Consider the following 25,152-nt stretch of genomic DNA (forward strand, 5'->3'; position numbering starts at 1 on the left):
ACAAAGCGTAACATCACACCCAGAGTCTCCGCGCGACCGAAGAAACGTCAGGTCTGTGAGAAGTCTACAGCGATTTTCAACCAACGGGGCGTATCGAAAGCTATATTTCCAGCGATTTCCAGCCAACGGGCGTATCGAAAGCTTTATTAGGGGTGGTGAGGTTCAAGGCATCGCCATGGCAACCGAATTCATATTCGTGAAAAATACCAAATGTGATGAGGTTCGAGCGCTCGGAGCTGGAGATTTCAAGTCCGACACCATCGCATTCCCCGACTGAGTCCCCAGCAACACTCAAGCAGCCCACCTCCTTACGACGTAAGGCTTTCAAGCACGTGCTGGCCGTCGGTCTGAACAAAGCTGCGGTACAGCCCGACACTTCAGAAAAACGAACCTTAGCCCGCGAACGCGCCAGGAAGCTTCGTGGGCAACAGATACCGCTCGAAAGAGACCACTGTACACCTACAGCTTACACGATAATGGAGCTGCAGCTTCGCCAAGTTGGCGAGACAACAGCGCCGAGGGTGGACATATTGCAGCCACGCCAATTGCTCAAGGACTGGGCGTCGCCACAAACCGTGGAGAGGAGCCATAATCAGGTAGCCATAATTAGCGCTCGCCAAACAGCAAAACTAACTCCAAAGCCAAAAACGATCTCGTTGAAACGACAGCAGCTATTTTCACCATTTTCCCTCTCTACCTTGCTAGTATCATATATTCCCCCTTCATGACTTACATACATCTCCATTTATTCCTGTCTCTAAAAGCCGCTATTATCACCTCTCGCAGAGCGATCCTGCGACAACTTCAAGACCTAGGAAATAGCCCGCTGATTTCTCGTCGTCCCATTCCGAGATTTGCGCGCTTCCAGCCACCTCGAGGCGCTTATCCTCCTCAGCTTCAGCCTCAGGAAACGACCGCTATGGAGCCCGTGCGGCTCCAGCGCCAGCAACAGGTGCCCGCCGACCTCCGCGTGGACGCCCCCGTGACCCCCGAGGAGCAACTGTCCGCGCCGCTGGCCGCCGTCAAGCTCGCGGAGAGTGGCGACTTCCCGCGCCTCTTGGTGGCGCTGGCGTTGCGGCCACAACTAGCCCGAGCTGCCGACGCCTTCGGCATGACGACGTTGCACTGGGTCTGTAGTGACCCGAAGGCGCCGCCGCGCGTGGTGCTCACAGTGGCGCGCGCGCACTCGGCCGCGGCCGCGACGCGTAACTTGGCGGGACTTTTGCCGTTGCACTTGGCAGTGAGGAAGAGACTCGCCTTGGAGGCCGTCCAGGCGCTATTGCACGTGTACCCGAAGGCCATCGGGGTTCGTACCCCGGACGGCAAGACGCCGCTCATGTTGGCCAAGCAGAGACCTGTGGCCTCCAGCGCAGTCCTCACGCTGCTCAAAGTGCTGGAAGCTCACGCCAGAACGGGAGCCCCGTCATCTACGATCTTACCGACGTCGCAGTGGCCAGAGACTCAGTCGAAACACGAGAAGCAGAGTGACGACAGGAGGGACATGTCGGACCGGTTCAGCACCTCCAGGTCTGTTACGCAGGAGGACACGATCGCGGCCCTGATGGCGCCGCATGATCCGCCCCCGAGATGGGCTCTTGCAGCTCGATGCAGGCTGTGTGCCGCCAAGTTCGGGTACTTTAGACAGAGACACCATTGCCGCAGTTGCGGTGCGTCGGTGTGTGGACGGCACTCGAGACATCGTGTTCCATTGAAACATCTTGGACTCTTCGAGCCGCAGAGAGTTTGTGCGTGCTGCTTTGATGAATTGCAGAAGCAGCTTAACGTGCGCGCTCTAGAGCGCGTGACCCGCACGGGAGGAGCATACCCGTACGTTGACAATAATGACTTGAGCAGCAACTATTCTAACAACACCACGAATACGCACGCGCGCTACCGACGACGCAGCAAGTCTGTTTTCAGTGAGCCGGTGCAGCATCGCGAACCGACCGAGTGGGGATACGACTACGACAATAACAGTGAGGCTAGTATGAATGGCTTTATTCCTGTGTCGGCTCCGTGGAATTGGAGTACAGCTGCGTCGGAAGCGGTGGAGTCTCTGCAACCGACCATGGGCTCCATGTTTCTGTCAGTCGCACCAACACAACTGACGGTGCTAGAGCGACAGCGATTGCTACGTGAAGAACAACAGAGACGACCACACGAATCAGAGCCTAGTAGACGTCGGAGCAGCAAGCGACGCCCTCGGCCACATTCATCCGCGTTGGACAGAGCCTTGCACGTGCAGCGTTTGTCGGAAGCTGGGTCGACTCACTCGAGTGACGAGCAGGAGCTGGAACAGCGTATGCAGCAGCTAATGGCAGCCAAACGCGAACTTGGAGAGGCCATGCGACGCAGCGAGGAAGAGATCGAGCGAGCAGAGAGCGAGAAGCGCGAGCTGGATGCTGTGGTAAACAAGTACAAGGAAAGGGGGTACTCCAGTCCACCAGTAGACGAAGATGAGGATGAGGAGGCAGAAATTGCGGCGACTCTCGCCTTCTTGACTGCAGGCAGAAGGATGAGTAGCACTGCGGAGCTTCTTGAAGACACGGAACCACCCCTTGATCTGGCAGCAACGCATCATGAGTTGGGCGAAACTCTGTTGGGCAAAGGAGACTTCGCAGGAGCCGTCCTGGAATTGCAGCAAAGTGTGGAGCTTGACAGCGAAAACGCGGTTGCCTGGCTTCATTTGGCTAAAGCCCTGGACGGCACTGGTGAGGATTGCGTAGGTGCTGAGGAGGCTGTTCGCCGTGCGCTGGAGCTGGAGCCAGCGTCTATCGGGGCGCTGTCGCTGCTGGGTAAACTGCTGCATTTGCGTGGCGACCACGACGACGCGATTCTTGTATTTCGTCAAGCGCTGGAGCTGCAGTGTCCAACTGGAAAACTGTCTGGTCGTGCAGCGGAATCTGACGCCGAGCCGCACGGCGTGACAATGTAGAGGTAAGCAGATCTAAAAGCTTGATTGTTCATCATTAATATCATTTGACTTAACGGCAAGCTCGGGATCCAAGGTACGCCTCCTTTCCTTTCACCGATGCTAATAGCTGGTACCAAACGTGGTATTGATAAACTGGAGGCTCAGGGTCAAGTCGATCTGACTTACCCAGACCTTGCTCTTCTTCGTGGACTGCTGGGACGGCGAAGGTGAGAGTTTTGCCAAACCGATGATGAGCTCATTGCCGCGGCCGACATCAAAGCATTGCAACGCCATTCGTCTCGTTGTTCCACCGAGCGAGCTCACAGATAAATCGATATCATTGTCGTCGTGCTGCTGTCGGTCCGAGCTTGCTGCAAGCTCCAATGCTCGACTGAATCCCCACACCGGCACACATTCAGCGTCCCAGAGCGTGAAATCAACCAGGAGGCAGTTGTCCATGGCGTACTTGACGGCTTCTGTCTCCACTCTGAAGGCTGGCTCAGTCTCCGAAGTAAGTACTCGGTCTCGAGCGGTGACAGTGCCTCCATGGACGTTGTCCAGTAGCTGCACTGCCACGCTCCGAGAACCCGTCACCGGTGTTGGAAATTCGACTTGGTAAACCTCGCGTTCCCAGAAGAGTTCATCGGCTGAGCGAATACTTATCGCTGCTGTGTACGAGTGCAGTCCGTGTGTCCGATCCAAATCATCGTCGCAACGGAATTGCAGCGGGCGTTGGGGTGCCGAGTACATCAACTCGATCGTGTGTAGCTGCAGGAAAAGGCGAGCGACTTCGCGTTTTTGGGTCCACACGAGCGCTACGAGAGAACTGGCACCCCAGTCGCCCAAAGAGATCTCATAGAGCGCTAATCCCACACGACGGTCTGTTTCCGCCACCAGCCTCCAGGTCTTGCTGGTTACCTCACCCCCGCCGGCAACTGGAATACTGCGTGGCGTTTGCATGGCGGTGGACGTTAGCGTGACGCTTACATCTTTCAAGGACGACAGCGTCAGCTCCGCATCTGAAGGCGTGTACTGCAGACTCAGTCCGTAGCGAAACCTCCCAGCGTCAGGTCGGAACCTCCATGCCGCTGTGGTTGAAATCGGCCGTCTACTCCCCGTTCCAGCAGCCACGGCGACCGTGGGGGCAGGAGGTGCTTTAAGCAGCAGTTCTTCTCCATTGACAAACAACTTTGGTGCAATCCGCAGCGTCGCCAACAACTTCTCGGTCGCCTGCACCAGCGAGTGCGGCTGAAGACGTCGGAAAAGCTCCGCCGCCTTCCGCTTAGCAATCATCGACGAAGTGGCCGAAGACACGCTCGAGTTCGAGCCTGGAGTCTTTATCTTCGCTGCTGTAGTGCTAGATGCTCTTTTCCCCTCTAGATGCTGGTTGTTAGCAGCATCGTCGCCACGAAGAAGACGTCCAGACCGCTGCGGATACTTCCTCATGCCTTGACACCAACTCGATCGTTAACGCCGACTCTTGGCAACAGTCCTCCAAATTAACATCAAACCCGACAAGTCCAGCCACATCAAGCTCTACCTCCACCGTGCATGATTGCAGGGCACTCATTTCTCGTGCATGTACCTTCAACTTGGATGGTACAGCAGCATGTACACATCACTACCCCCACCGACAAACTGTCACGTGCAGGTCTCGACCTCATTTCTGAATTTGCAGGAAAGCCCGTGTTTCCAGTCAGCAAATACGCACGCTACAAGCGCACCACCGCCTTCTTCCTGGAGTGGCTGCTGCACGCTCGCGGCTGCGGACGTCACGCAGCTCAGCGCGTGAAGATTGAGGAGTTCAACGACGTGGTGCTGGAGATCACAGCGGAGCCGGCCACACTCACGCCCAAGCTACTGCAGGAGCCGCCCAAGGCGCTCGCAGCCTGCCAGTGCGCCATCACATTGCGCGAACATGTCGCCACGTTCTTCGTCGAGGACGACACAGCGCAACGAGTTCATCTGCACTTTTAAAACGATGACACGGGACGCTGAAGACGGTGCGGGCGGTGCAGCGAGACGCTGCTGCCGAGAGTGAGCGGCTGGAGAACTATTACAATGTGTTAGTGGTAGATGAGGACGATTTCCCGGATGAAGAGATCTTGGTGGTGGTGAGGGGGGCACCCAGGAGCTCCAAGGCGGACAGAAAGTGTCTGTTTGACGAGGCTTTCGCTGAAGATCTGAGGCTGAAAGTGGTGTACTTCTTCCTGGAGCTGGAGGGGTTGGTCGAGGGAGTGTTTACCATCTACGACCAGGTGAACACACGATGGTGGAGGCCACGGTCGTGGCGAAACTGGCGATGGACGCTGTCAAAGCTCTGACTGCGAGTCTGCAGTTGAGATACCCGGCCTTGCAGACAGCGGAAGACGTGTTCCATGTCTTCAGAAGCAAATGTCGATGAGTTTTACGATGCGACTCGCGGATACTGTCGCGAGGTCTTGGGAGAGTTTCCAGATGAACGGCAAGTGTAAGTTCACCCCGGGCATGCTCGTGGTGGCTTTTATGAGCGTGACGAGCACGTTGCTTCACGTCTGCTATTCCGACGGATCCTCGGAAAACCTTGATTCTCGAGGATGGCTTTTTCGGTGCAACGTATGGAGAAGAACGCAATCCACACTATGCACTCGCGGATCCGAGCAACATTGTCGTGTTTTTAATACAGCAATTGCCTCATCTGTATAACACCATCCTAGCAAAGAAGACCGCTACTGGGTATGGGTTCGATCCGTCGGGATTTACGGGGCCCAATGGTATTTTACGTTCATCTGCTGGATGAAGTCTGTTGCCGCACTACAAGGGAATGGTGATCTTAGCCGCAACAGAAGCCTTACGTTTCAGCACTCGTCAGTTTTGATGAGAAATTTGGATGCAACGGCGGCGAAGGGTGTTGTTCGCACCCACGACAAGGAGACCCACGAATTGCTGCAGTCCTGCTCGACGGAAATCAAGCTGTCCAGCAACAGTCACAACGTGGCTCGTGCGAATCCACTGCTGGTGGGTCTTATGATGTTGCATCACCATTTCCAGTACTTGAACTCGGGCGGTGAGGTTATTATGGTGACATCAAGATTCCGCGCATTTGACCACCACTACAATGCCTTGGTACAGGAAGGGTTCCTTCAACACATCCCGGTTTTCGACGAACTTTTGAAAACCTATGACCAAATGATCTTCTCTCCGTCACGCGCAGCAGCAGTTCACGGTGCTTTCAATCGAACATATCTGCTAAGCTCGCCTATGACCGCCTATGACCGCTACTTCAGTCAACGGGACATACAGTGGTCGGGCCCCGCCTGCTGGGAGCGCAGGATCAAAGTGCGGAAGGCGTTCCACATGGCCGATTTATCTAGCACGTACCGGTTGATGATTGAAGACGACAAGTCAGTGTTAGGATGTGCGTCGTTGAAGGCTACGGAATTTGAGATCCTCTCGGGACGATCTATGCAGAACAATGGCTGTTCACAGTGCAGCGATTGCAGGCCATGAAGATATCGTTCTTGAAGCCGATACCTTGATCGACTTGAACACGTCTACGTTCGACACGAAAGAAACTCTTGCACACTTGGCTGCCAAGCACGGACACCGCAGCTTGTGCAGTATGCTGTCTGCGCTTGGGGCTGATCTTCGCATCAAAGACGGCCTGGGGAGACGCGTTTGTGATATGACGACCGATGGAGCGTGGGTACGCGATATCACCGACTCGATATCCACGCTGGAGGGCAGCCAGGTTAGAGCCGAAGGTGCGAGGAATCGTGATGCACTATTCCGCCACCAGGGCTCTCGTCGTGAAGAACGCTTGCAGAAATCGGTGTCTGCCTAGCGCGCCGTCGTGCGTTTGCTAGCACCAGCACAAATACGAATACCGTCGAGGCCGGAGAGAAGGGCAAACCCAAAGGAAATACAGTCTCACCTGCTGTAGCTGCTGCCGCATCAGCAGTCGAAGACAACTCGGCGGAAGTGTCGAACTTGCTGAAGGATCTGCTAGTTTCAGCTGGATCGGAGATCGATGGAACCGATGCTTTGGAGCATGGCATCCTGCTTGGAGACTCGATGGAGAATACGACAAGTGATGTTCGTGACGCAGCGGTCGCTACTGCTGGCAAAACGGACGACGCGAAGCGTGCTTGTGAGCTGATTGAAAAGCTGGAGGGGGTGGTTGAGTTGTCTTCGCACCCTAGCAGACTTCGCTCTACCAGTCGTCACCTTCGACGCCTTCCGATTGATCCACATAACGCAGAAGCTGTATCGTGTTGACCACGCTGCCAATACGGCCCCAGCTCTCGCTCCTGTGCGGGAGCACTGCGATACGACTTTAGCCTTCACTAAGTTTGTGATCGGTACGGCGCAGCTCGGTATCTCCGTTGACAGGAAGGCACTAGCTCGCGAGATTCTCGATGTGCTCGAGAAGCGCTTGTTGGCGTTGCCTTTTGACAAGCGTGAGCCTGGAGGTTTTCGTGAGCTGGTGCAGACTTACTCCGTAGCACGTGGGACTATGGGAATGGGGCGCACTTCCAGTCCTGACGCTCTGCACTCTTTGGGATGGTACTTGGCCAACACTATGAGGTGTAGGTGGCTCTCGACATGGGCGGACGTCCGTTCTACTTCGACCTCACGACCACTGCTAGCGCTCGACAGTTCGAAGACTTTGTGTGCGCCATCGACGCGATCGCAGAGCTGGAGGGCGTGACATGCTTCGGCAAGCGCGCCAAGCACGTCGTCTACGGTGGCACCAGTGAAGCTGACGTCGCACACGTCCGTGATCGTGTTCTTGGCGTGGCGATGAACTCAGGAATCCGACCGCAGCTCGTAACTCCACGTCGGGCAGTTTGTGTTTTCCTCCGCCGGAATCGTCCGCGATACTGCAGCCGCAAGCAAGAACCAGCCAAGTAGGTCGATGCAGTTAAATCCCAACACGTCGCATTTGGCAAACCACTTGGCCTCTGTATGACGTTGAACCTTGTGCAACTAAATACAAATCCCAAGATACATCGTGACGCTACACACGAACGTACATGAACTTCCCCTTCCTTCCTGGCCTCCAGTGCCAGTTCTTCCCCGAGTCCAAGAGAAGAGGAAGTCGTCGACCAGACGACCAGACGCAGACGCCGCCATGGATCTGTCCATGATCCTGAGCCCCGCGCTCAAGCCGGAGGCCCCCGCCCCTCGCCCCTCGGCCCCCAACGACGTCCAAGACGCCACTATTCAGCCACTTAAACAGGAACAGCACACGGCCGACGACGCCATGTCGAGACTGGACCTGCTAGTGCAGGCGGATGCCATCATGAAACAGTGCCGCCCCACATCCCCCACGCCCCAGTACGTCCGCAGTGGCGTGTGGCCCCGAGCCGAGGAGCAGTACGCCGCCGCTCTCGTGTCCTTTTTCCTGGAGGGACAACTCCATGTACCAGAGGGCACGACGCTGCGCAAGTTCCTGGCCGAGAAGCTCTGCTGCAACCGCCGCCGGGTGTCCATGAAACTGGGCACAGAGACGCTCGCAGGCCGCAAAATCCCCAAGAAAGCGGGCGCGACGGTGTTTGTAGCTGCTGATCCTCCTCCGACGGAGGAACAACGGAGAGAAATTGAACAGGAACTCGAGGCACTCAGACAGGCCAGCTTTAGCTCCGGCCTCTTGGACAGACAGGAGGACGACGGTGGATATGCACAGCGCAGGCTGTCAAATGAGGAGGACGGGGGCATCGCTCTTCGCCCGCGCCGGAAAACGGCGGCTTATGGACGTACGAGGTCAACGCGACATGAGTACAGACCGAAGCGCGGCAAGCCCACGATCATCCGCACAGGCTTCGAGTCCCCCGAGGAAGAGGAGTTTGTCACGAGGATGATCGAATTCTTTACGTCAGGCTCTCTGAGCCTGCCCCAGGGCACGAAACTCGTGACCTACTTGTGTCAGCAACTAGGCTGCACGCTCAAGCAGTTGTCCATGAAGCTTGCACCGCAGCACATGGGTGAACACAAGTTCCCCGATGATATTGGCTCCATGACGTACCAGCGCCAGGGTGACTCGCTGGACAGCTCGGATGATGACGACTTCTCTGAAGAGCTTTTCGAGGTGGAAAGCCGGCTAACTGAGCTGCGTGTAGCGTACGAGGAGGCTCACAAGAACACTCCTCTGCCAGTGGTGGCGCCAGTGACGCGTAAGCGTAAGATCAGCTCGGCTAGTATGTCCAGCATCGAAACAGCAAGCGTTACCAGTACAGCATCAAGTCCTGTGCGTCCTTACCAGCACAGCGGCCCGTGGTCTCACGACGAAGAAGTGTTTATGGCGGCACTCATCGACTGCTTTTTCAAGGGCGTACTGGACGTTGCTGTGGGCACTACGCTTCGAGCCTTCTTGTCAACGCGGTTGTGCTGCAACCCAATGCGTATCTCGAAGAAACTCTCAAGTGAGTCAATCGCCGAGATTCGCATCCCGAAAAAACTAGGCAGCTCGACCTACGTGCGCCGCACCGAGTTGACTCCGCAGGAAGAGGCAGCGGCAGAAGATTCTCTACAAAGCTTGCGGGCCGCGCATCTACTGTCGAGCTCGAAGAGAGGCAAATGGGGGTCCAAGCGCCAGCGTGCATCACGCAGTGGAGGGTTTCGCTCACACCCACAGATCGCCGCTGTCGATACCGACTCGGATTGTGATACGCAAAGTGTCGTACCCTCTTACGCTGGCGGGGCAAACCTTGAGAAGCTCCAGAAGACGGCAAAAGCTAACTCACCAGCCCAGGAAGCGCAACGGCAACGCTTCCAAGCTCACCACAACAGCCCCAAGCTACATGTATTGATGCCGGCATCGTTTAAGCAGCAGTCGGCCTAGGGCTTTTCAGGTCGCGTGCGGGCAGACCAAGTTATAAGGTTATACATGTGTGCGAGTACTTCGATTCTCATGATCCAAGGACGTTTTCGTAATCCACAGTCCCTGCTGAATAACAAGACCACAACAAGTTTTGTCAACGCTAACAAAACGTTGCCCAACATGGATTGAACCGTGGATCGACGGTACCTCCACGTTAACTACAGTCGACATGTCTGCAGAGGCGTTTGCCGAGTGTTCATCCGGATCCTTACTTCTTGCCATCGTAGAACAGGAAGAAGACGCTAAACACAAACACACCGGCCATCATCGAGAAAGCCGAGGCGTAGTACGGGAAAGCGGCCGGGATGAAGCGCTCGTACTCGTCGTGCTTGAAGGGGCGCAGCGACACCTGCGTGGTCGTGTAGATCGTCGACAGTCCGAGACGACGGTACAGCACGCGGAAGAGGAAGATGCCGTACACGTCCGGCGACTGGAAGGTCACGGAGAAGTGGCCCTTGTTGTCGTGGGTGAGCGTCGTACGCACGTGCGGATCCAGCATGACGAACTCGAGCTGCACGTCGTCGGCCTTGTACGGCAGCCACTTCCCGTCCTTGAGCTCGTGCAGGTCCAGCGAGTACGTGAGGTTGTCCTTGACACGGTACACGAGCGAGTCGCGCGCCACCTCGGCGTCCGGGTACAGCGTAATGGGCTGGTCGCCACGGTTGGCATCACTGAGCATCTTTGCGGGCTGCGAGCCGTCCTCCCGGTGGTGCTTGACATTGGTCATCCTTAGTACACCAGCCTCCTGGAATCCCCACTTGGTCACGGCGTCCGCGAACTCGGCATTGGCAAAGTCCTTGTTCTGCATGTACTTGTCACTAAACAGGTCCAGCGAGCCGGCAAAGAGGAGACGCGCATTGTTGCGTCCCTGCACGGCCGTGACGAGCCCAATCTGGTTGCCAAACAGCAAGTCGCTGGCCACCACCTTGTCCGTGATGGGCTTCACAGGGTTCGCCGAGTACGCCGTTGCGGGCGCCATGAGGGCGTGGAAGGCCAAAATGTTGCTCGGCTCGAGCGACATGCCCACGCCTGAGAAAGCCACGGGCTTGGGGCTCGTCGCCAACGCGCCGACGACGCGCTCCGAGCGCACAAAGTCCTGGGCGGCCACCACCGCGTTATAGATGTCGTCGTCGTCAGAGATGGGGCTCACATGGTCCAGCACCACGTTGCCCTTCTGCTCGAACTCGACGCCGCACTCGAGCGCGAACTCGCGCTGCACCTTGGTGAGCTTCTTGCTGGCTGAGAGTAGCACGTTGCCGCCCTGCTCCACGAACTGCAGCAGATCCGACTTTCGCAGCGATCCCAGCGCCTTCTGCGGCGTGAACAGCACCAGATTCTCAAACGCGCGCTCGCCGAAGCGCTCGAGCGCCAGCGGCGGCTGTTCGTCGCCCGAGAAGAAGCTCAGCTCGTGACCACGCGCTTCCAGCTGCTGGAAGAACGTCGAGTGTGTGTGCTGCAGGGAGGCGGACTCGAGCACCACGGCCGTGCGCGCGGCTTGGGCCGCTGCTAGCGCCACGGCCACACACAGAGAAGAGAACAGGGAACGGAGCGCCATGGAGGGAGGATCCGATTGTGTCCCTTACGTATGGCTCAATAGTAAGACGCGTGGCAGTGTCCGGATACTTTTGTGGCTTACGGTACGGATTTTGGGATAAAGGCAGAGTCTAAGTTGTCCTGGATGCTGTGTGGATCAAGTGAATGCTTTGAGGGCTGCGTGCACGAATGCAATTTACGATTGAACGATTAAGGGTTCGAACCGCACTCCATTACGTTTCGCTAGACTACAATACTTGCTTGGCGTCCCAGAAGGTTTTGTACGAAAAGTACTCTCTCAGGCCGGGATTCTTTTCCCAGAGTGCTGACTTACTTGCCTGATCCTTCAGGTTCGAGCTGAGACCCTTAGCCTTGAAAAATTCATCAGGAGTGACCTTGTTCTGAAGCAAAACTGTATCCGAGTAGCCCTTCTTGATCAGCCCAGAAACCTTCCAGTCTCTTCTGTACTGGATCACTTTCTGGAACTGCTTTGCCAGTATTTGGCCCAGTTTTGAGTCTTTAGCCCACTTCATGGAGCTTTGAGTCCACGTCTTGAATTTCTCAGTAGCCCCCGATACCCCTCTTTCCTCGTTGGCAGAATTGTCTTCCTCCTCGCCATTGGCTCGGAGCAGGCGTTTGCCGTCGACGTTCGTATGGGTAGCCTGATCCAAGTCCAGGGAAGCCAACTTCGACAACTTGGAACCAACTGTGGGTGGCGAGAGAGCGTCACCGCTCGAAAGAAAGGCGAGCATGACCACGAGCAAAAGCAAGCACTTGTGCATCATGACGACAGGCGAAGGGAGAAGAAAAGTCTTGAAGCTTTTGTCGGCACGGCGCAGTTTGGAGAATGAAGAATCCCGGCTGGAGCCGGCGAACCACCCAGCCAGCCTCATGATGGTTAAGCTTACATTCTGTGCGCGTCTGATCCGTGGCTACTTAGTACATGCAATCATATTCGTAAGCCCTCCATTCACTTGGAAACATCCGGAAGTTTTTGGTTCAGCTGAATTTAGTTTATCTAGGTTATTGTAACGGAGCGATCTTGAGATGCACGGACCAGAGCGAATCATGCGCTTTGTCTTCTGCACTATCAATACCAGTGCACAGTGTACAAGACAGGGGGTGCACACTGTACACTCCCTGTCTTGGTACATTCGAGCCACTTTAAATGCTACGCTCCATTGGAGCAGTTCACCCCTTCCTCCCCAGCTTCACTCAGATCTTCAGATGTGCCGCGGGAAGATGGGGTAAGCTTACGCTGACTCGCTGATCAATTTGTGTCACACAATCAACGAGTTTACTAGATGTAGTATAATAAAAATACATGTATAATACAAGTGAAGCGAGGTTGTATTTCTGAAGTTGCTGCCTAGTGAGATCATAACTGGACTATACCTACTGTTTAAACTCTCTAGTATTATCTCCTATCTTCCTCACGCTGTGAACCTCCAACGCCCTTCGTGCCGCAGTCCGGGGTGTCAGGCGCTCGAGGCAGCTCAAACACCGAACTCGCCACCGCATTGACTATCAGGGCCACCACAGATAGTTCGCTACGTAGATCCGGCCGGGCCTCGACGGCTAGGCTACGTGTTCCGATGACATCGTGCTTCGGGGGAGGGCACTGTGCAAGGGTCGCCTCAACCTTGGCTGCATTGGACTCAAATGGTCGCGCCCCTTACTGCACGTTTCGAGATCACGCCGCACATGTGCCGGCCTTCGCGCACGCGGTGAAGAGCTGTCCTTCGTGTCCGTCTTGGCCCAGTAAAGGGGAGTCCTTCCAAGGGAAGATCAATAGCCAACTCAAGACCTCTCGCGCCGCAACGGTGGCTGGGGCGATCACTATAGGCCTTTGCATCCTTCACACGAGAAGCCTTCTAGGAGCCACTAGGGGGATTTCGATCGGCATGTAGGCCCCCTATCTCCTCGCCTCCGGCCTTCATGGCCTTCAGCGGGTGGCTCAGCCCCCTGTGTGTGTATAATACGAGAAAACCTTAGAATTAAAACAGCCAACCTAGAGTTTAAACTATGCACATGACATCTGAACTAAGGTCATACTAGTAGGAGTTGTAGTTGACATCGCGAACAGTGGTTAACAATCAAAGAGAGTGCATGGCAGCACATGTTCCGTTAGTGAAAAACAGGTGTATCCATGCCAGACGTGTGTTGGGTCACTTTTCAATTTATCTTATTATTTGTATGATGTCGATACAGGGCTTGTCGCATTTCGGCCAATTTCTTAACTATTGAGTATTGTCAATTCCACTCAAATTTGCCGAACTCGGGAGATTTGTAGCCTTTGTCAATCTCGCCGGCCAATCTACCACCATCGGTTATTGGTCAAAATAGGACGCATTTCTGATTTTGTACCCTATCACCGGACGGCAACTTCTAAGACAAACTCTCACTGAACGGAAGCGCGAGTCTAGCGCAACGCGAAGGCGGTCGCAGTGGCCAGAGCAGTCTCAAGAGTCTACCAGGTGAGGGTATCTGCTGTCGTTGACGTACTAAAAAGTGTGATATTTGCTAGAATGCAAGAGCTGTCATACAAGGTGAAATATTTGAGCTTCATTTTTCTCCTATTGTTGTGATGCTTGCTGAATGTACCATTTAGTGCTCGCATCAGTTGTTCTCGTGCGTGGAGAGCTTCTCCATCGTGCTGTGGGCAATATTGCTGTGGCTGTGCGATTGTATTCACGGCGTCGACGACGTTTTCGGGTCCACGAAGTGGTGGCGACACTCGCTTCGGAGGTTGTGAGCTGCCCGCTCGAAGAAACAATGGAAGAAGCCGCTTCGAGGCAGCATGCGCATCGAAACACGGTATTTCACTGTTTATACGGATACTATCATCTTGGGTATTCCGTAGGTGAGCTCGCACACGTCTTGTAACGGGGTTACCTGAAGAGTGCCCGTCACTCTTCCGGGTTGGGTATATGGTGTACCCAACACCACTGACACGTGGTGGTGGCCCACAGCCACCCATACATAAAACATATAGGATAAACTATAGTTGACTTAGGAATTGTATTGCAAGACGATCTCTAGGTAACTAACTATAAATATATCAGTCTATAAACTACGTTGTCTAAGTCAACCGTTCCCCAAGACCGGGAACTAGTGAACCGTCGTTCACTTGGAGTTTGTATACTCCTAGCACTTCCTCCAGCGCAAGGTGCTGTGTGACTCCCGTCACACTTGGTAGCACTTGTAGTCAATCCTCGCCTACGCGGGTAAGATTGGACTACCTGAATCCTCTGTGGTCTCAAGCATTGAGCCACCATGGATCGCAGTGAGTTTCCTCACTTGAACGACTCGCAGTTCGAGTCCGTTCGGAAGATGGCGGGCATCTTCGGGATGGATGCCCTCCAGAGCTTGGCGGCAGCAACACCTGCCGAGCAGCTCGAGCGCGTAAGCGCTTTCGACACGTACGAGCAAGGGCTAATCGCCCATGTACGTGGGAGCCTACAGGCCCCTGTGGCTGAACGGAAACCAGTTCAGCCCAAGCCTTTGAGGCTGAAGGTTAACCCCTACGAAGGGAAGGAAGGGGAAAACCTTCACTTCTGGGTCCGAGAGGTCGAGCTCGCTATGGACGCGGCTCTCGTCTCGGACGAGCGACTCCGCGTCGCTTTTGCTCTCTCCCACCTTAGTGGCCGAGCAAAGAGCTGGGCGTATACGCGTGAAGCGACAACGCCTGGATGCTTTGCATCCTGGGCTCAGCTGTGTGAACAGCTTCGAGCCGCCTTCCTCCCGGCGAACTATGAGTATCGCCAGCGCTCACGCTTCCTTGCGTGCAAGCAAGGGAGACGTGAGCTGCACGAGTACATCCAGGAGATGCGGGAGCTCACCGCATCTCTGGTGGGAAACCCACTCCATGAACACATCAAGGTGACGGTGTTCATGGACGGCCTGCGAGTAGGCCCAGCGCGAACGCAGCTGTTTCGGGTGCAAGCAAGCACCCTGGAAGAAGCGATTCAAATCGCTCTTCAGGAGGAGTACAGCCATCGACAGGCTCGCACTCCTGCCACTGCGTGGCTTGGAGGCTCCACTCAGGGCGGGCCCCAAAGTAGAGGCCCCTTCAACGGTCCTGTGCCGATGGACCTAAGCCTTGCCGAACAGCACGAAATTCGCTGTTTCGGCTGTGGCAAACTGGGGCACATGAAACGTGCGTGCCCCGCGGGAGGAACAACACGGCGGTTTCCTCCCAAGCCCTTTGGTCCTAGGGGTCGCTGGCAAAAGCCGCGACCCCGTGGCCAGGGGAACGCAGGGAACCAGTAGGGGCGGGGCGCCCTACTGGGGAAGATCTAAGTCTTCATGAGTGGTGCGCGGGTGGTGCGCACCATGAAGGCTTAGCCCCTGAGAGTCTCTGTACTCTCGAAGCGGAGAAGGGCAGCGGAGGGCTGCTTGTAGTACATGCAAGTGTACGGGGATACGATCATCCCATGAGAATCTTGATCGATTCTGGGGCGTCAAAGAACTTTGCACGCCGCCGGACGGTCGCTCGCAAGAGCGACCAGTTCACCGATGCTTTACGAGAAAGTAAAGGGAACGGGCATGTCCTAGTCAGACTGGCTGACGGGACTGTAGTGGAGGTGCCCAAGGTCTTTATGGACCTGTCCGTCAAGTTTGAGGACTTTAATTCCACTGAACGATTCCTCGTTCTTGATATGGACAAGTACGACTTGATCCTGGGCATGCCATGGCTTGAGAAGCATGAGCCCTGGATAGACTGGCGCGGCAAAGCCATCGGGGCTAGCCGGCTTGCTGCTACTGACAGAGCATTGGTGAGTCATGTTCCCACCTCTGTCAGCAGCCGGGCCTACCACCGGAGCCGAGTCGGAAATGACTCCGAAGAATTAGTTGCGGCAGGAGCCGCAACAGGTGTCATGACACCGTCCACCGCGGGCAACGGACCGCCACAGGCAATGCCGGTGGACAGGACGTCGAGTCCAGCGAGGGGAACTGCAATGACAGCGGTACCCACCGCTCCTGACTATGGCACCGTACGGCCTTCGGCCTTATCGACGCCGGGGAAAGTCAACTCCCCAAGGGAAACGAGCCCACGTGAGACCAAGGAGGTCGAGACCGTGGCCAGGGTCGAGGTTGCTGGGAGCACCTCTGGTGTGGGTAACAATGTGCCACACGGAGTCGATGGAACTCCCGACTCCACCCTTGAGTCACCACCGGCTGTGGGTAACAAAGGACCATGCCGTGGTGGGCATCGACGACGTCGTCGCCGCCGTAAGCCGAGTCTGATGAGACAGACTGGAGTCGCTACAAGCGACTCGGAGAGAGAGAACTCTCCTCAGGCACGGCCGGCCGAAGAATGCTATCACTTCTTCGACGGCGAGACCGGGTGTACGGTCAAGGCGGGCTCCACAACGTTGGCAGCCCTGCCTGAGGTGTCAGAGCTACTGAACCTCGAGGAAATGTCGATGGACGATTTCCTGGCACAACTGAAAGCCGAGGCAATCGCGGAGATGGTGCTCCTGAAGCCGGAGGCCTCTCCAGAAGAGCTGAGCTCCTCTTCCGTTATGGACAAGGATGTCCTGGACGAGCTTGGCAAGAAGCGCGCAACGCGCACGGGCTCTGCGATCCTCGAGAACCCCAAGGATCCAGTGTATCCTTTGGTGAAGGAGTTCTCGGACGTGGTGTCCAAGGACCCGCCGTCCCAACTCCCACCTGACCGAGGAGTTAGGCACGAGATTGATCTCGTGCCAGGCACAAAGTACTGTGTGACCAGGCAATGGCCACTGCCTCGCGAACAGTGCGAGGTCATTGATGCCTTCTTCGCCGCGAAGGCAAAGGCAGGCATGGTGCGTGAGTCGAAGTCTCCGCACTCGACGCCCACCTTCTGCGTTCGCAAGCCGAACGGGAAGTGGCGTCTGGTTCATGCTTATAACAAGCTGAACAGCGCAACGGTGCCCGCCCAGACACCCATTCCCCGCAAGGATGTGTTGTTGAACAACATGGCGGGCTGCGAGCATTATAGCGCGCTGGATCTGGTGGATGGATACTACCAGATCCTGATGCGCGAGCGCGACATCCCGCTCACGGCGGTGAGCACCCCGAGTGGCATGCTCTGGGAGTGGCTAGTGATGCCACAGGGCCTATCAAATGCCCCAGCGACTTTCAATCGCTTGGTCACACAGTTGTTTAGACCCTTGCGTGCGTTCACGCAGACGTACTTTGACGATATCTTCGTCCATAGCCGTGCCGGGGAAGGCAAGACGGCTATCGAGGTGCATCTCGAGCACCTCCGTCGAGTGTTTATGGTCATGAGAGCAAACAAGCTCTATGCCAACATCGACAAGTGCGTCTTTGCGGCACAAGAGATCAAAGTTCTCGGCTGCTTCGTCAGCAGCGTCGGCGTTCGAGCCGATCCTGAGAAGGTCAAGGCCATTGCGGCCTGGCCCACACCACGATCCCAAAAGGATCTTCGCAAGTGGTTGGGTCTCGCCAACTACTTGCACAAGTATAGTGCGGGGTATGCCGGGCTGGCACGACCCCTGTCGGATCTCCTTAAGAAGGATGCCGACTGGCGCTGGGAGAGCCGTCATCAGGATGCATTCAACAGCATCAAGGCGAGCTTGCAGCGCGCGCCGGTCCTGGCTTTGCCGGACGAGACAAAACCGTTCAGCGTTGTCTGCGACGCCTCCGACTATGCCATCGGTTGCGCGCTGCTGCAACACGACGCGGATGGGCACGAGCGAGTCATCTCGTTCCAATCCAGGCAGCTTAAAGCCGCCGAGAGGAACTACCCTGTCCATGACAAGGAGCTCCTCGCAATGAAGTATGCCCTTGTCAAGTTCCGGGTACACCTCCTGGGCTCTGAGCCCTTTGTGATCTATACAGACCACGCGTCCTTGCGGACGGCCACCAACTCTCCGCATCTGTCTCAGAGGATGGCCCGCTGGCTGTCATTCTTCGCGGAATATAACTTCCGCGTCGAATACAAGCCGGGCAAGCTGAACGTGCTTGCCGACGCGTTATCCCGTCGACCCGACTATGAGCTCGCGCACATTAGTCGGGTTACGACAGATCTGTACGATCGGATACGGCTAGCGTATCGAGATGATGAGAATCTCTCCCCCATCGTGCGGTTCCTCACCGCTGGCAAGGAGGCCAAGCATGCATGGCTAACGCCCCGCCATCGTGCCCGCCTCCATCGCTATGCGTGGGTCGATGGCCTCCTCCACTACCGCGTGGATCCGGCCGATCCTCCGCGGATAGTCGTCCCCAACGACGAGGCTGTGAAGTATGACATACTTCAGGAGGCGCATGATGTGCCTTCCAGCGGCCACCTTGGCCGCGAAAAGACCTTCTTGTCAGTCTCCCAGGTCTTCTGGTGGGCCCACATGTACAAGTGGGTCGCCACGTATGTAAGGACCTGCGAGACATGCCAGCGAGTGAAACCTGCTGGTCATGCCTCGGCTCCTTTGCAGAGCCTGCCAGTCCCGGAAGACTGCTGGAAGTCGATGAGTCTTGACTTCGTCTTCGGACTGCCGGCTGATGCCCAGGGCAACACCGGCGTCCTGGTGTTTGTCTGCCGCTTGAGCAAGATGGTACACCTTGCTCCGGTGGCTGACTCAGTCACCGGTGAACAGACTGCACGGCTGTTCCTGGATGGCGTCTTCCGCTATCATGGCCTCCCTGAGACTATTGTCTCTGACCGTGACCCACGGTTCACGTCTGCGTTTTGGAAAACGCTGTTCCAATTGCTTGGAACACGGCTGCTCATGTCCACGGCCGACCACCCGCAGACGGACGGCCAGACGGAGCGCGTCAATCGCGTCCTAGAAGACACTCTACGCAGTGTCTGTGCCGAATCTCCCGGCACATGGTCGGCCAGTTTGCCGATGGTTGAGTTTGCACTCAACAACGCGGTACACGCGTCCACGGGGTTCTCCCCGTTCTACCTCAACGGGCTCCGGAACCCCCTGGTGCCACTCACTCTCCGTGGTGACACCGCGGCTTCGGTCGTAAGTGGGGGAGAGGCTCGGAAAGCTCTTTCCTCCCAGGTGTCAGACGTGACACCGGCTTCCCTAAAGAAGCAGTTGTCGACTTTTGTCGACAACAGGCTTAATGTGATAAGCCGGGTGCGTGACACAATGGCCGCCGCCCAAGATAAACAAAAGGAGTACTCTGACCGACATGGAAGAGGAAACTTAAACGTGTTTAAAGTGGGCGAGTTAGTCTTACTCGACACTAGGAACCTACCACTAAACTCGGTCAGTTCCGTGCTCAGCAATAAGCTGAAGCACAGGTTTATCGGACCCTTTGAGGTCCTGAGCAGGCATGGCTCCGCCTACACGATCGACTTGCCTAAGTCGATGACGACCCACCCGACGTTTTATGTGGGTCGTCTGAAGCGCTACCACGACCCTCAGGCTTCTGATCCCCCGCAGGAAGCGAAAGGGGATTCTGAGGTGGCGAGTTCACCACCTCGAACCGAGCGCCCGCCTCCCGCTGTGGCGACCGCCACGCGGAAGCCGGCGCAGGGGACTGGTCGTAGGCGTAAGCGTGTGACCTCGAAAACGCCCCGCCGTACGGGTAGGAACCGTAGTACGGCTGGGAGTACGCATAGGACTGCGGCTCCCGATAGCCCGGATAGCTCGGCCGGTTCTGGATCTCAGAACGGAGGTGAGCCACCTCGTCGCGAAGACAGTCGACGTCGTACGACGACGCACGACGATCGACCCGGGAGTGGAGATCCCCACACTCCTGGCTCAGTCGGTCCACATCCCCACGAAGGAGGGGAAGAGACCCCGGCTTTCCCGACTGAGCGGCAGCCTGCCCACCAGGGCCGAGACCCAATGCGATCTCCAGAGTGTACACTCGATCACGGAGATCGTGGATCTCCTGCTGCTGAAGCAGCACGGACCGATCGGGAGATCGCGCCGACGATCTCGGAGCCTCACGCTGTGGCGGAGCCTCGTACGCATAGTCGAGCAAGGCCTCCGCCGGCCCTCCTCGACCGTAATGGGGAAACCCACTACCACGTGGAGCGTGTGCTCCGTGAGCGGCGCCGCCAAAGGAAGCGCCAGCTCTTGGTGAAGTGGCGAGGGTATCCCTCGTCACAGAATTCATGGGAGCCGATCGAGCGGCTCCAGGCTGACTGCCCGAAGGCTGTCGCGATCTGGGAACAAAAGCGGCGACAGCTTCGTAAGTAGTCCGCGGCTTCTTAGCCGACGGACGGGGTACGGTGACAGACGCATGAACACCGTACCCGCGCTCATTTCGAGCGCTGGACTGAGCTCTACGCTTCAGTCCTTCCATCTCGGAGTACAGCTTCCGCTTACTCACGAGGTGGGCAAACCGAATCCGGAGGTCGCGCTGATCGAGGATTCGATGCAGCAGGCGATCCTCCTTGAGCTCATCGAGCTCCTGGGCGGAATACCCACGCAGGCCAACCCACCGCCAGAACAGGTCCTCAGCTTGGGCCACGGTGTAAGTGTTCTCGGGTTGGACCCAAGGGTAACCCCACACCGGGTGGAGACCACCCCTGTTCTCACCCTTCTTGCGAAGGGTGGTGAACTCCTTGAGCGGCATCCGATGCGGAGCCAGGAGGACGCACCGAGCCGCCTCAATATCCTCGGTGAACAAGTCCACCTTTTGGATCAAGTCGCGCTCATACGCGCCTCGGGAGGTGGGGCCTCCAATGAGGCCACGAGGGGCGCCGAGCCTCTCAAGGAACAACGGAGAACCCGTGTTCTCATCGGGCGGGAAGTAGCCCCTGGGGTGCTTGGACTCCCTCTCTCCCGAAGCACCCCCGCCAGGAGTTGGTTGCGGCGCCGGAGGCGAGAGGCGCTGGCGCATCCGGGCCTCCTGGAGGCGTTCTTGCTGCTCGTCGAGCGCATTAGCGACCTCCTCCGGGACATGTACCTGTCCCTCTTCATCCTCCGAGTTTGACTCCGAGGAGTCAAACAGGGACTTGATAACACCAAGCCCCCTAGTCCGGCCCTTGGGAGGGGACCGAGAAGCGATTCGCTTCTTCGACGCGGCCTCTTTGGCCTTGGCGTCACGGGCTCGCTGGAGACCCTCGCCGAGCGTCAAGCGCTTGGCTGGCGACGCTGCCTTAGCGTCGCCGTCCTTCTGGCCACCCGCGGCGCTGGCATTCGTGGACCCAGTGTCCGCAGGAGAATTGGGCACGTTGTCCCCATCTCCACTCAGGTCCCCATGGACCGAGGACACGTCCTCAGACGCGCCTTTGTGACTTGGCGCGTCACCTTCGTCGTGTGAGACTGCTCCAGGAGAGGAGCAGTGCTCAAGGTCGCTCGGCGACCCGGGACTGCGGTCCCGATGTACAAACCGAGGGTTTGGACGGTCGTCCGGTGGTACATCGGGCGAACCACGGCGTCGCGAGCGCGTGCTCGCAGACGCGGATACGGACGCGTCGCCAGGCGAATAAATCGCCTGGGAAGCCGCATCAACGGCTTCCCCCAACGCGGAGGCCTTGCCGCGAGGCTTGGCCGATTTTGACTTCGCCCCCGCGGGCTTAGTCTTGGATGCTTTCGCGTCGCGAGGTGTCTTCCTCTGAGGCATCTTGCCAGGCCGACGTGGAGGCCAGGGAGCACGTTTGGGAATGCCCCAGCGCTCCAGAAGAGCGGAGAGCGCGAGCGGAAACGCTCGGCCTCTTGTCGATGGTTATCGACTGAGCGAGGAAGTAAGAGAAACTTCCCGCTCGCCCCGATTGGTCGATAAGATCGAGTCTAAGTGGGGGAGGATGTAACGGGGTTACCTGAAGAGTGCCCGTCACTCTTCCGGGTTGGGTATATGGTGTACCCAACACCACTGACACGTGGTGGTGGCCCACAGCCACCCATACATAAAACATATAGGATAAACTATAGTTGACTTAGGAATTGTATTGCAAGACGATCTCTAGGTAACTAACTATAAATATATCAGTCTATAAACTACGTTGTCTAAGTCAACCGTTCCCCAAGACCGGGAACTAGTGAACCGTCGTTCACTTGGAGTTTGTATACTCCTAGCACTTCCTCCAGCGCAAGGTGCTGTGTGACTCCCGTCACACGTCTACAGTAAGTCCGATAAAACTGTTAGAAACTGGATACGAGTGTTGGTTGTGCTTGCCCTACGTCAGGTACAGCTGAGTCAGGTTGTGGGGCACCTCTGGCAACAACAGAGGGGGGAGCAGCCGGAGTCGTGGCCAAACGAGGTGATCTTCGAATAGTCCTAGGAGAGCTGGCGTCACGCGACGATGGCTGTGCTGACTGAGAGAGTCGTGTCTTACGTGAGCGTGACGACGTAGACGACGATGGCGTTAAACGGGGCGATCTTCTTGTAGCTACCGGGGTATAGGGAGAGCTGTGTTCACGCCGGCTACGCGATCGCTGGTTCGCAGTCACGCCTTCCTCGCTAGCGTCCATGTTGCTCTTGGACTCGGATCTGATCCTCTCTCGCCTCTTAGATAGCATAAATTCATTCTGTATAACAGGTTTGGAGATTCAACGGAGGTTCAGCTCGGGAGATTCAAACGCGCCCATTCGGAAAGTTTGAGAAGAACACACAATATCGTATACCAAAAACGATTTCGCACCACACTTTTAGACAACCATGGACATACGTATATCTTCCGGCAAGGTGAACTGCGGTAACTATTCTACAGGTAGCGCTGTAGTCATACTCCGCTTCTTTTCCGGGCGCCCATGTTTTGTTGCCTTTTCCTTTGCCTTTCTCGAATGGCGTTACCTCAACCATAAATACGACATGACGACAGGAATTGTGGCAACCTTAGGACTAAACGCAACCATAAAGCAGCTGGCGCCCGGTATTATATTTTAAATGACCAAAGCCACGTGGCCTCCGTCACAAGGCATGTCTACAATTAGAGAAAATAAATCGATGTGGTCGACACGTATTTCTGTGTTCCACAGAAATACGTGTACGCACCACAAAATAGGTACGACACACGGATTTCACACTTAGCGATTTTTCTTATCTCCCACGAAGATCCTGCGGCAATGAACCAGAGAAAGATGGCACGTGAGCTGGTGCGCGCGCGCATGGGCGAACTGGACAAGATGAGGGGCATGCTGGAGAAAGTACAACGCAGCTTGGGTGAGATCTTGGCAGTTCAACTGGAGTTACAGGACCAGTTTGAAGAGGAACAAGAGCGCATTTACGAGTTGGAAGCAGAATTACACGAAGAGGGGGCTGACCAAGATGACGATCTTTCGTTCGGAGTGTTGCTGGAGATGGCTGTCAATAAGCCCAAAGTATAATGCAATGGACATGGCCTATTGAAAGTTTAATGCAGGCAAACTCATTTAATCCAGTTCTTTCTTAAGCTTCTGGAGAATTGCACTTGTCGTAGCAGCATCAGATTTAGAGATAGCTCGCTCTTTGGAATGGTGGGTGATGACCCATACCATGCGCAAGCGCATGACCTTGACGTCGTTCTTAGAGACTGTATAGTTCTGCTGCTCAAGGTTTCCGGTGATGTAATTGTGCGCCTGGGCTACGATCAAAACGCCACAACTCGCTGAATCCGGTTGTTGAGGGGCAAATACCCACTCAACCTTCTGAAATAGAAGTTTCATATTGGGCGTGGAAGCTATGTGCCATCGTTTCAGGTATCCCCGAAGTCCTTCTTTTCCACCGACGTTCTTGACCGTTGGTATGCCCTCCCAAACTGTCCGCATTCCATCACGGTAGCACTCATTCATTAGAGGCTCGTACATGTAAACTTGCGCCCGCAAGACAGTGCCCGAATTTTGAACCCGTATGATGATGATCCCCCAATGGTTCGCGTCCAGATTTATCGGGTGAAGAACAAATTTGATATCTCCAAGTGCAATCTTCGGCGTACTTGGCCACCCAATATCCCACATCAGCGACGAGATCACGTGAATGCCCCTCTCCACGCCTCCAAGTGACCACAAGCAGAAGTCGACATGGCTATCGTTGAGCCACCCTCGACACAGTCCACCAACGATGTTTTCAAAGGTGATGGATCCGCCTCCCGACTGTGTTACGAACTCCGTGCGCAGTCTGCTTGAAGCAAACTTGCTAATCACTTCGTTGGCCAGAACGCGGTGTCTTTGACAAGCAGCATCTACTGACATGTCTGTAGTGTTTGTCTGGACCGTAAAGAGGCTCACATTTGATGTGATCTTCCGCCAATCTTGCTCCAGCCACTTCCGGTCTTCAACCCACATGCGCCACTTAGACTTGATGCCATGAAACCCCGTCAAAGCACCCACGAATTGCCTGCCAACAGTACACATAGTTAAAGTGACCATATTATAGCAACTTTATAAAACAACCTTAAGGTATAGCAACCATACCCACTGATCTTCCAAAGCTTTGGGTCGATCGTAGCGACCAGATCGAGCAGAAACCCTTGCGCTTTCACACTGTCTTCAAGCTCTGCCGGGCTGCGCTGTTCTTTTCTTGCTGTCGTGATCGATGCCTGAAGTGAGCGTGTAAGATCCACTGGAATTACGAAAGTGTGCATATAGTCCGAACGCCGCATTGCTTCCCAACTACACTCGATGTTGCGTCCTCTCAAATATGCATCTTCAAACTGGACCGGATACTTGTCTAGAATCTCCGCCACATACTTCAAATTTGCAGTGTTTCGTGCCCAAAATAGAAGATGATCTAGCGCCACGGTAAGACCACTCGGGTATCTGTGAACAGCAAGGCGTTGTTGCCCCGGCGTCAGTGTCGTTTGTCTGAGTTGTTTCGTTGTCACCCTTGAATTTCCTCGGCGTTTTGGCTTTGGGATGTTGATAATATCAACAGCGCGGATTGGGGTGGCTGGTATTTGCTTCTCAGACTTGATCTCTTCCTTATTGCACGCGCCAACATCGCTACCCTT

The 25,152-nt window shown here is 55.9% G+C and overlaps 7 protein-coding genes across 7 annotated transcripts; 4 read left to right on the top strand and 3 right to left on the bottom strand.

Moving 5' to 3' along the window:
- Positions 1-919: 919 nt before the first annotated feature.
- KRP23_3357 (Vacuolar protein sorting-associated protein 27) lies at positions 920-2,935 on the top strand (the record flags this gene model as incomplete). The annotated part of the gene is made up of 1 exon (XM_067888197.1): positions 920-2,935. The coding sequence occupies one exon, from the start codon at positions 920-922 to the stop codon at positions 2,933-2,935; it is 2,016 nt and encodes a 671-aa protein (XP_067747461.1).
- Positions 2,936-3,034: 99 nt separating this feature from the next.
- KRP23_3358 (uncharacterized protein) lies at positions 3,035-4,360 on the bottom strand (the record flags this gene model as incomplete). Its single annotated transcript, XM_067888198.1, has 1 exon — positions 3,035-4,360. The coding sequence occupies one exon, from the start codon at positions 4,358-4,360 to the stop codon at positions 3,035-3,037; it is 1,326 nt and encodes a 441-aa protein (XP_067747462.1).
- Positions 4,361-4,832: 472 nt separating this feature from the next.
- KRP23_3359 (uncharacterized protein) lies at positions 4,833-5,238 on the top strand (the record flags this gene model as incomplete). Its single annotated transcript, XM_067888199.1, has 2 exons — positions 4,833-4,917; positions 4,991-5,238. 2 exons carry the CDS (start codon positions 4,833-4,835, stop codon positions 5,236-5,238), a joined length of 333 nt encoding a protein of 110 aa, XP_067747463.1.
- Positions 5,239-7,498: 2,260 nt separating this feature from the next.
- Positions 7,499-7,807, top strand: KRP23_3360 (uncharacterized protein; the record flags this gene model as incomplete). Its single annotated transcript, XM_067888200.1, has 1 exon — positions 7,499-7,807. One exon carries the CDS (start codon positions 7,499-7,501, stop codon positions 7,805-7,807), a length of 309 nt encoding a protein of 102 aa, XP_067747464.1.
- A 220-nt stretch (positions 7,808-8,027) lies between these two features.
- On the top strand, positions 8,028-9,737 carry KRP23_3361 (uncharacterized protein; the record flags this gene model as incomplete). The annotated part of the gene is made up of 1 exon (XM_067888201.1): positions 8,028-9,737. One exon carries the CDS (start codon positions 8,028-8,030, stop codon positions 9,735-9,737), a length of 1,710 nt encoding a protein of 569 aa, XP_067747465.1.
- A 247-nt stretch (positions 9,738-9,984) lies between these two features.
- On the bottom strand, positions 9,985-11,331 carry KRP23_3362 (Dolichyl-diphosphooligosaccharide--protein glycosyltransferase 48 kDa subunit; the record flags this gene model as incomplete). Its single annotated transcript, XM_067888202.1, has 1 exon — positions 9,985-11,331. One exon carries the CDS (start codon positions 11,329-11,331, stop codon positions 9,985-9,987), a length of 1,347 nt encoding a protein of 448 aa, XP_067747466.1.
- A 226-nt stretch (positions 11,332-11,557) lies between these two features.
- On the bottom strand, positions 11,558-12,094 carry KRP23_3363 (RxLR effector protein 207; the record flags this gene model as incomplete). Its single annotated transcript, XM_067888203.1, has 1 exon — positions 11,558-12,094. One exon carries the CDS (start codon positions 12,092-12,094, stop codon positions 11,558-11,560), a length of 537 nt encoding a protein of 178 aa, XP_067747467.1.
- Positions 12,095-25,152: the final 13,058 nt, after the last annotated feature.

Source organism: Phytophthora ramorum (genome assembly GCF_020800215.1).
Source record: "Phytophthora ramorum isolate Pr-102 chromosome Unknown Phyram_PR-102_s0003, whole genome shotgun sequence".
Classification (NCBI taxonomy): Eukaryota; Oomycota; class Peronosporomycetes; order Peronosporales; family Peronosporaceae; genus Phytophthora; species Phytophthora ramorum.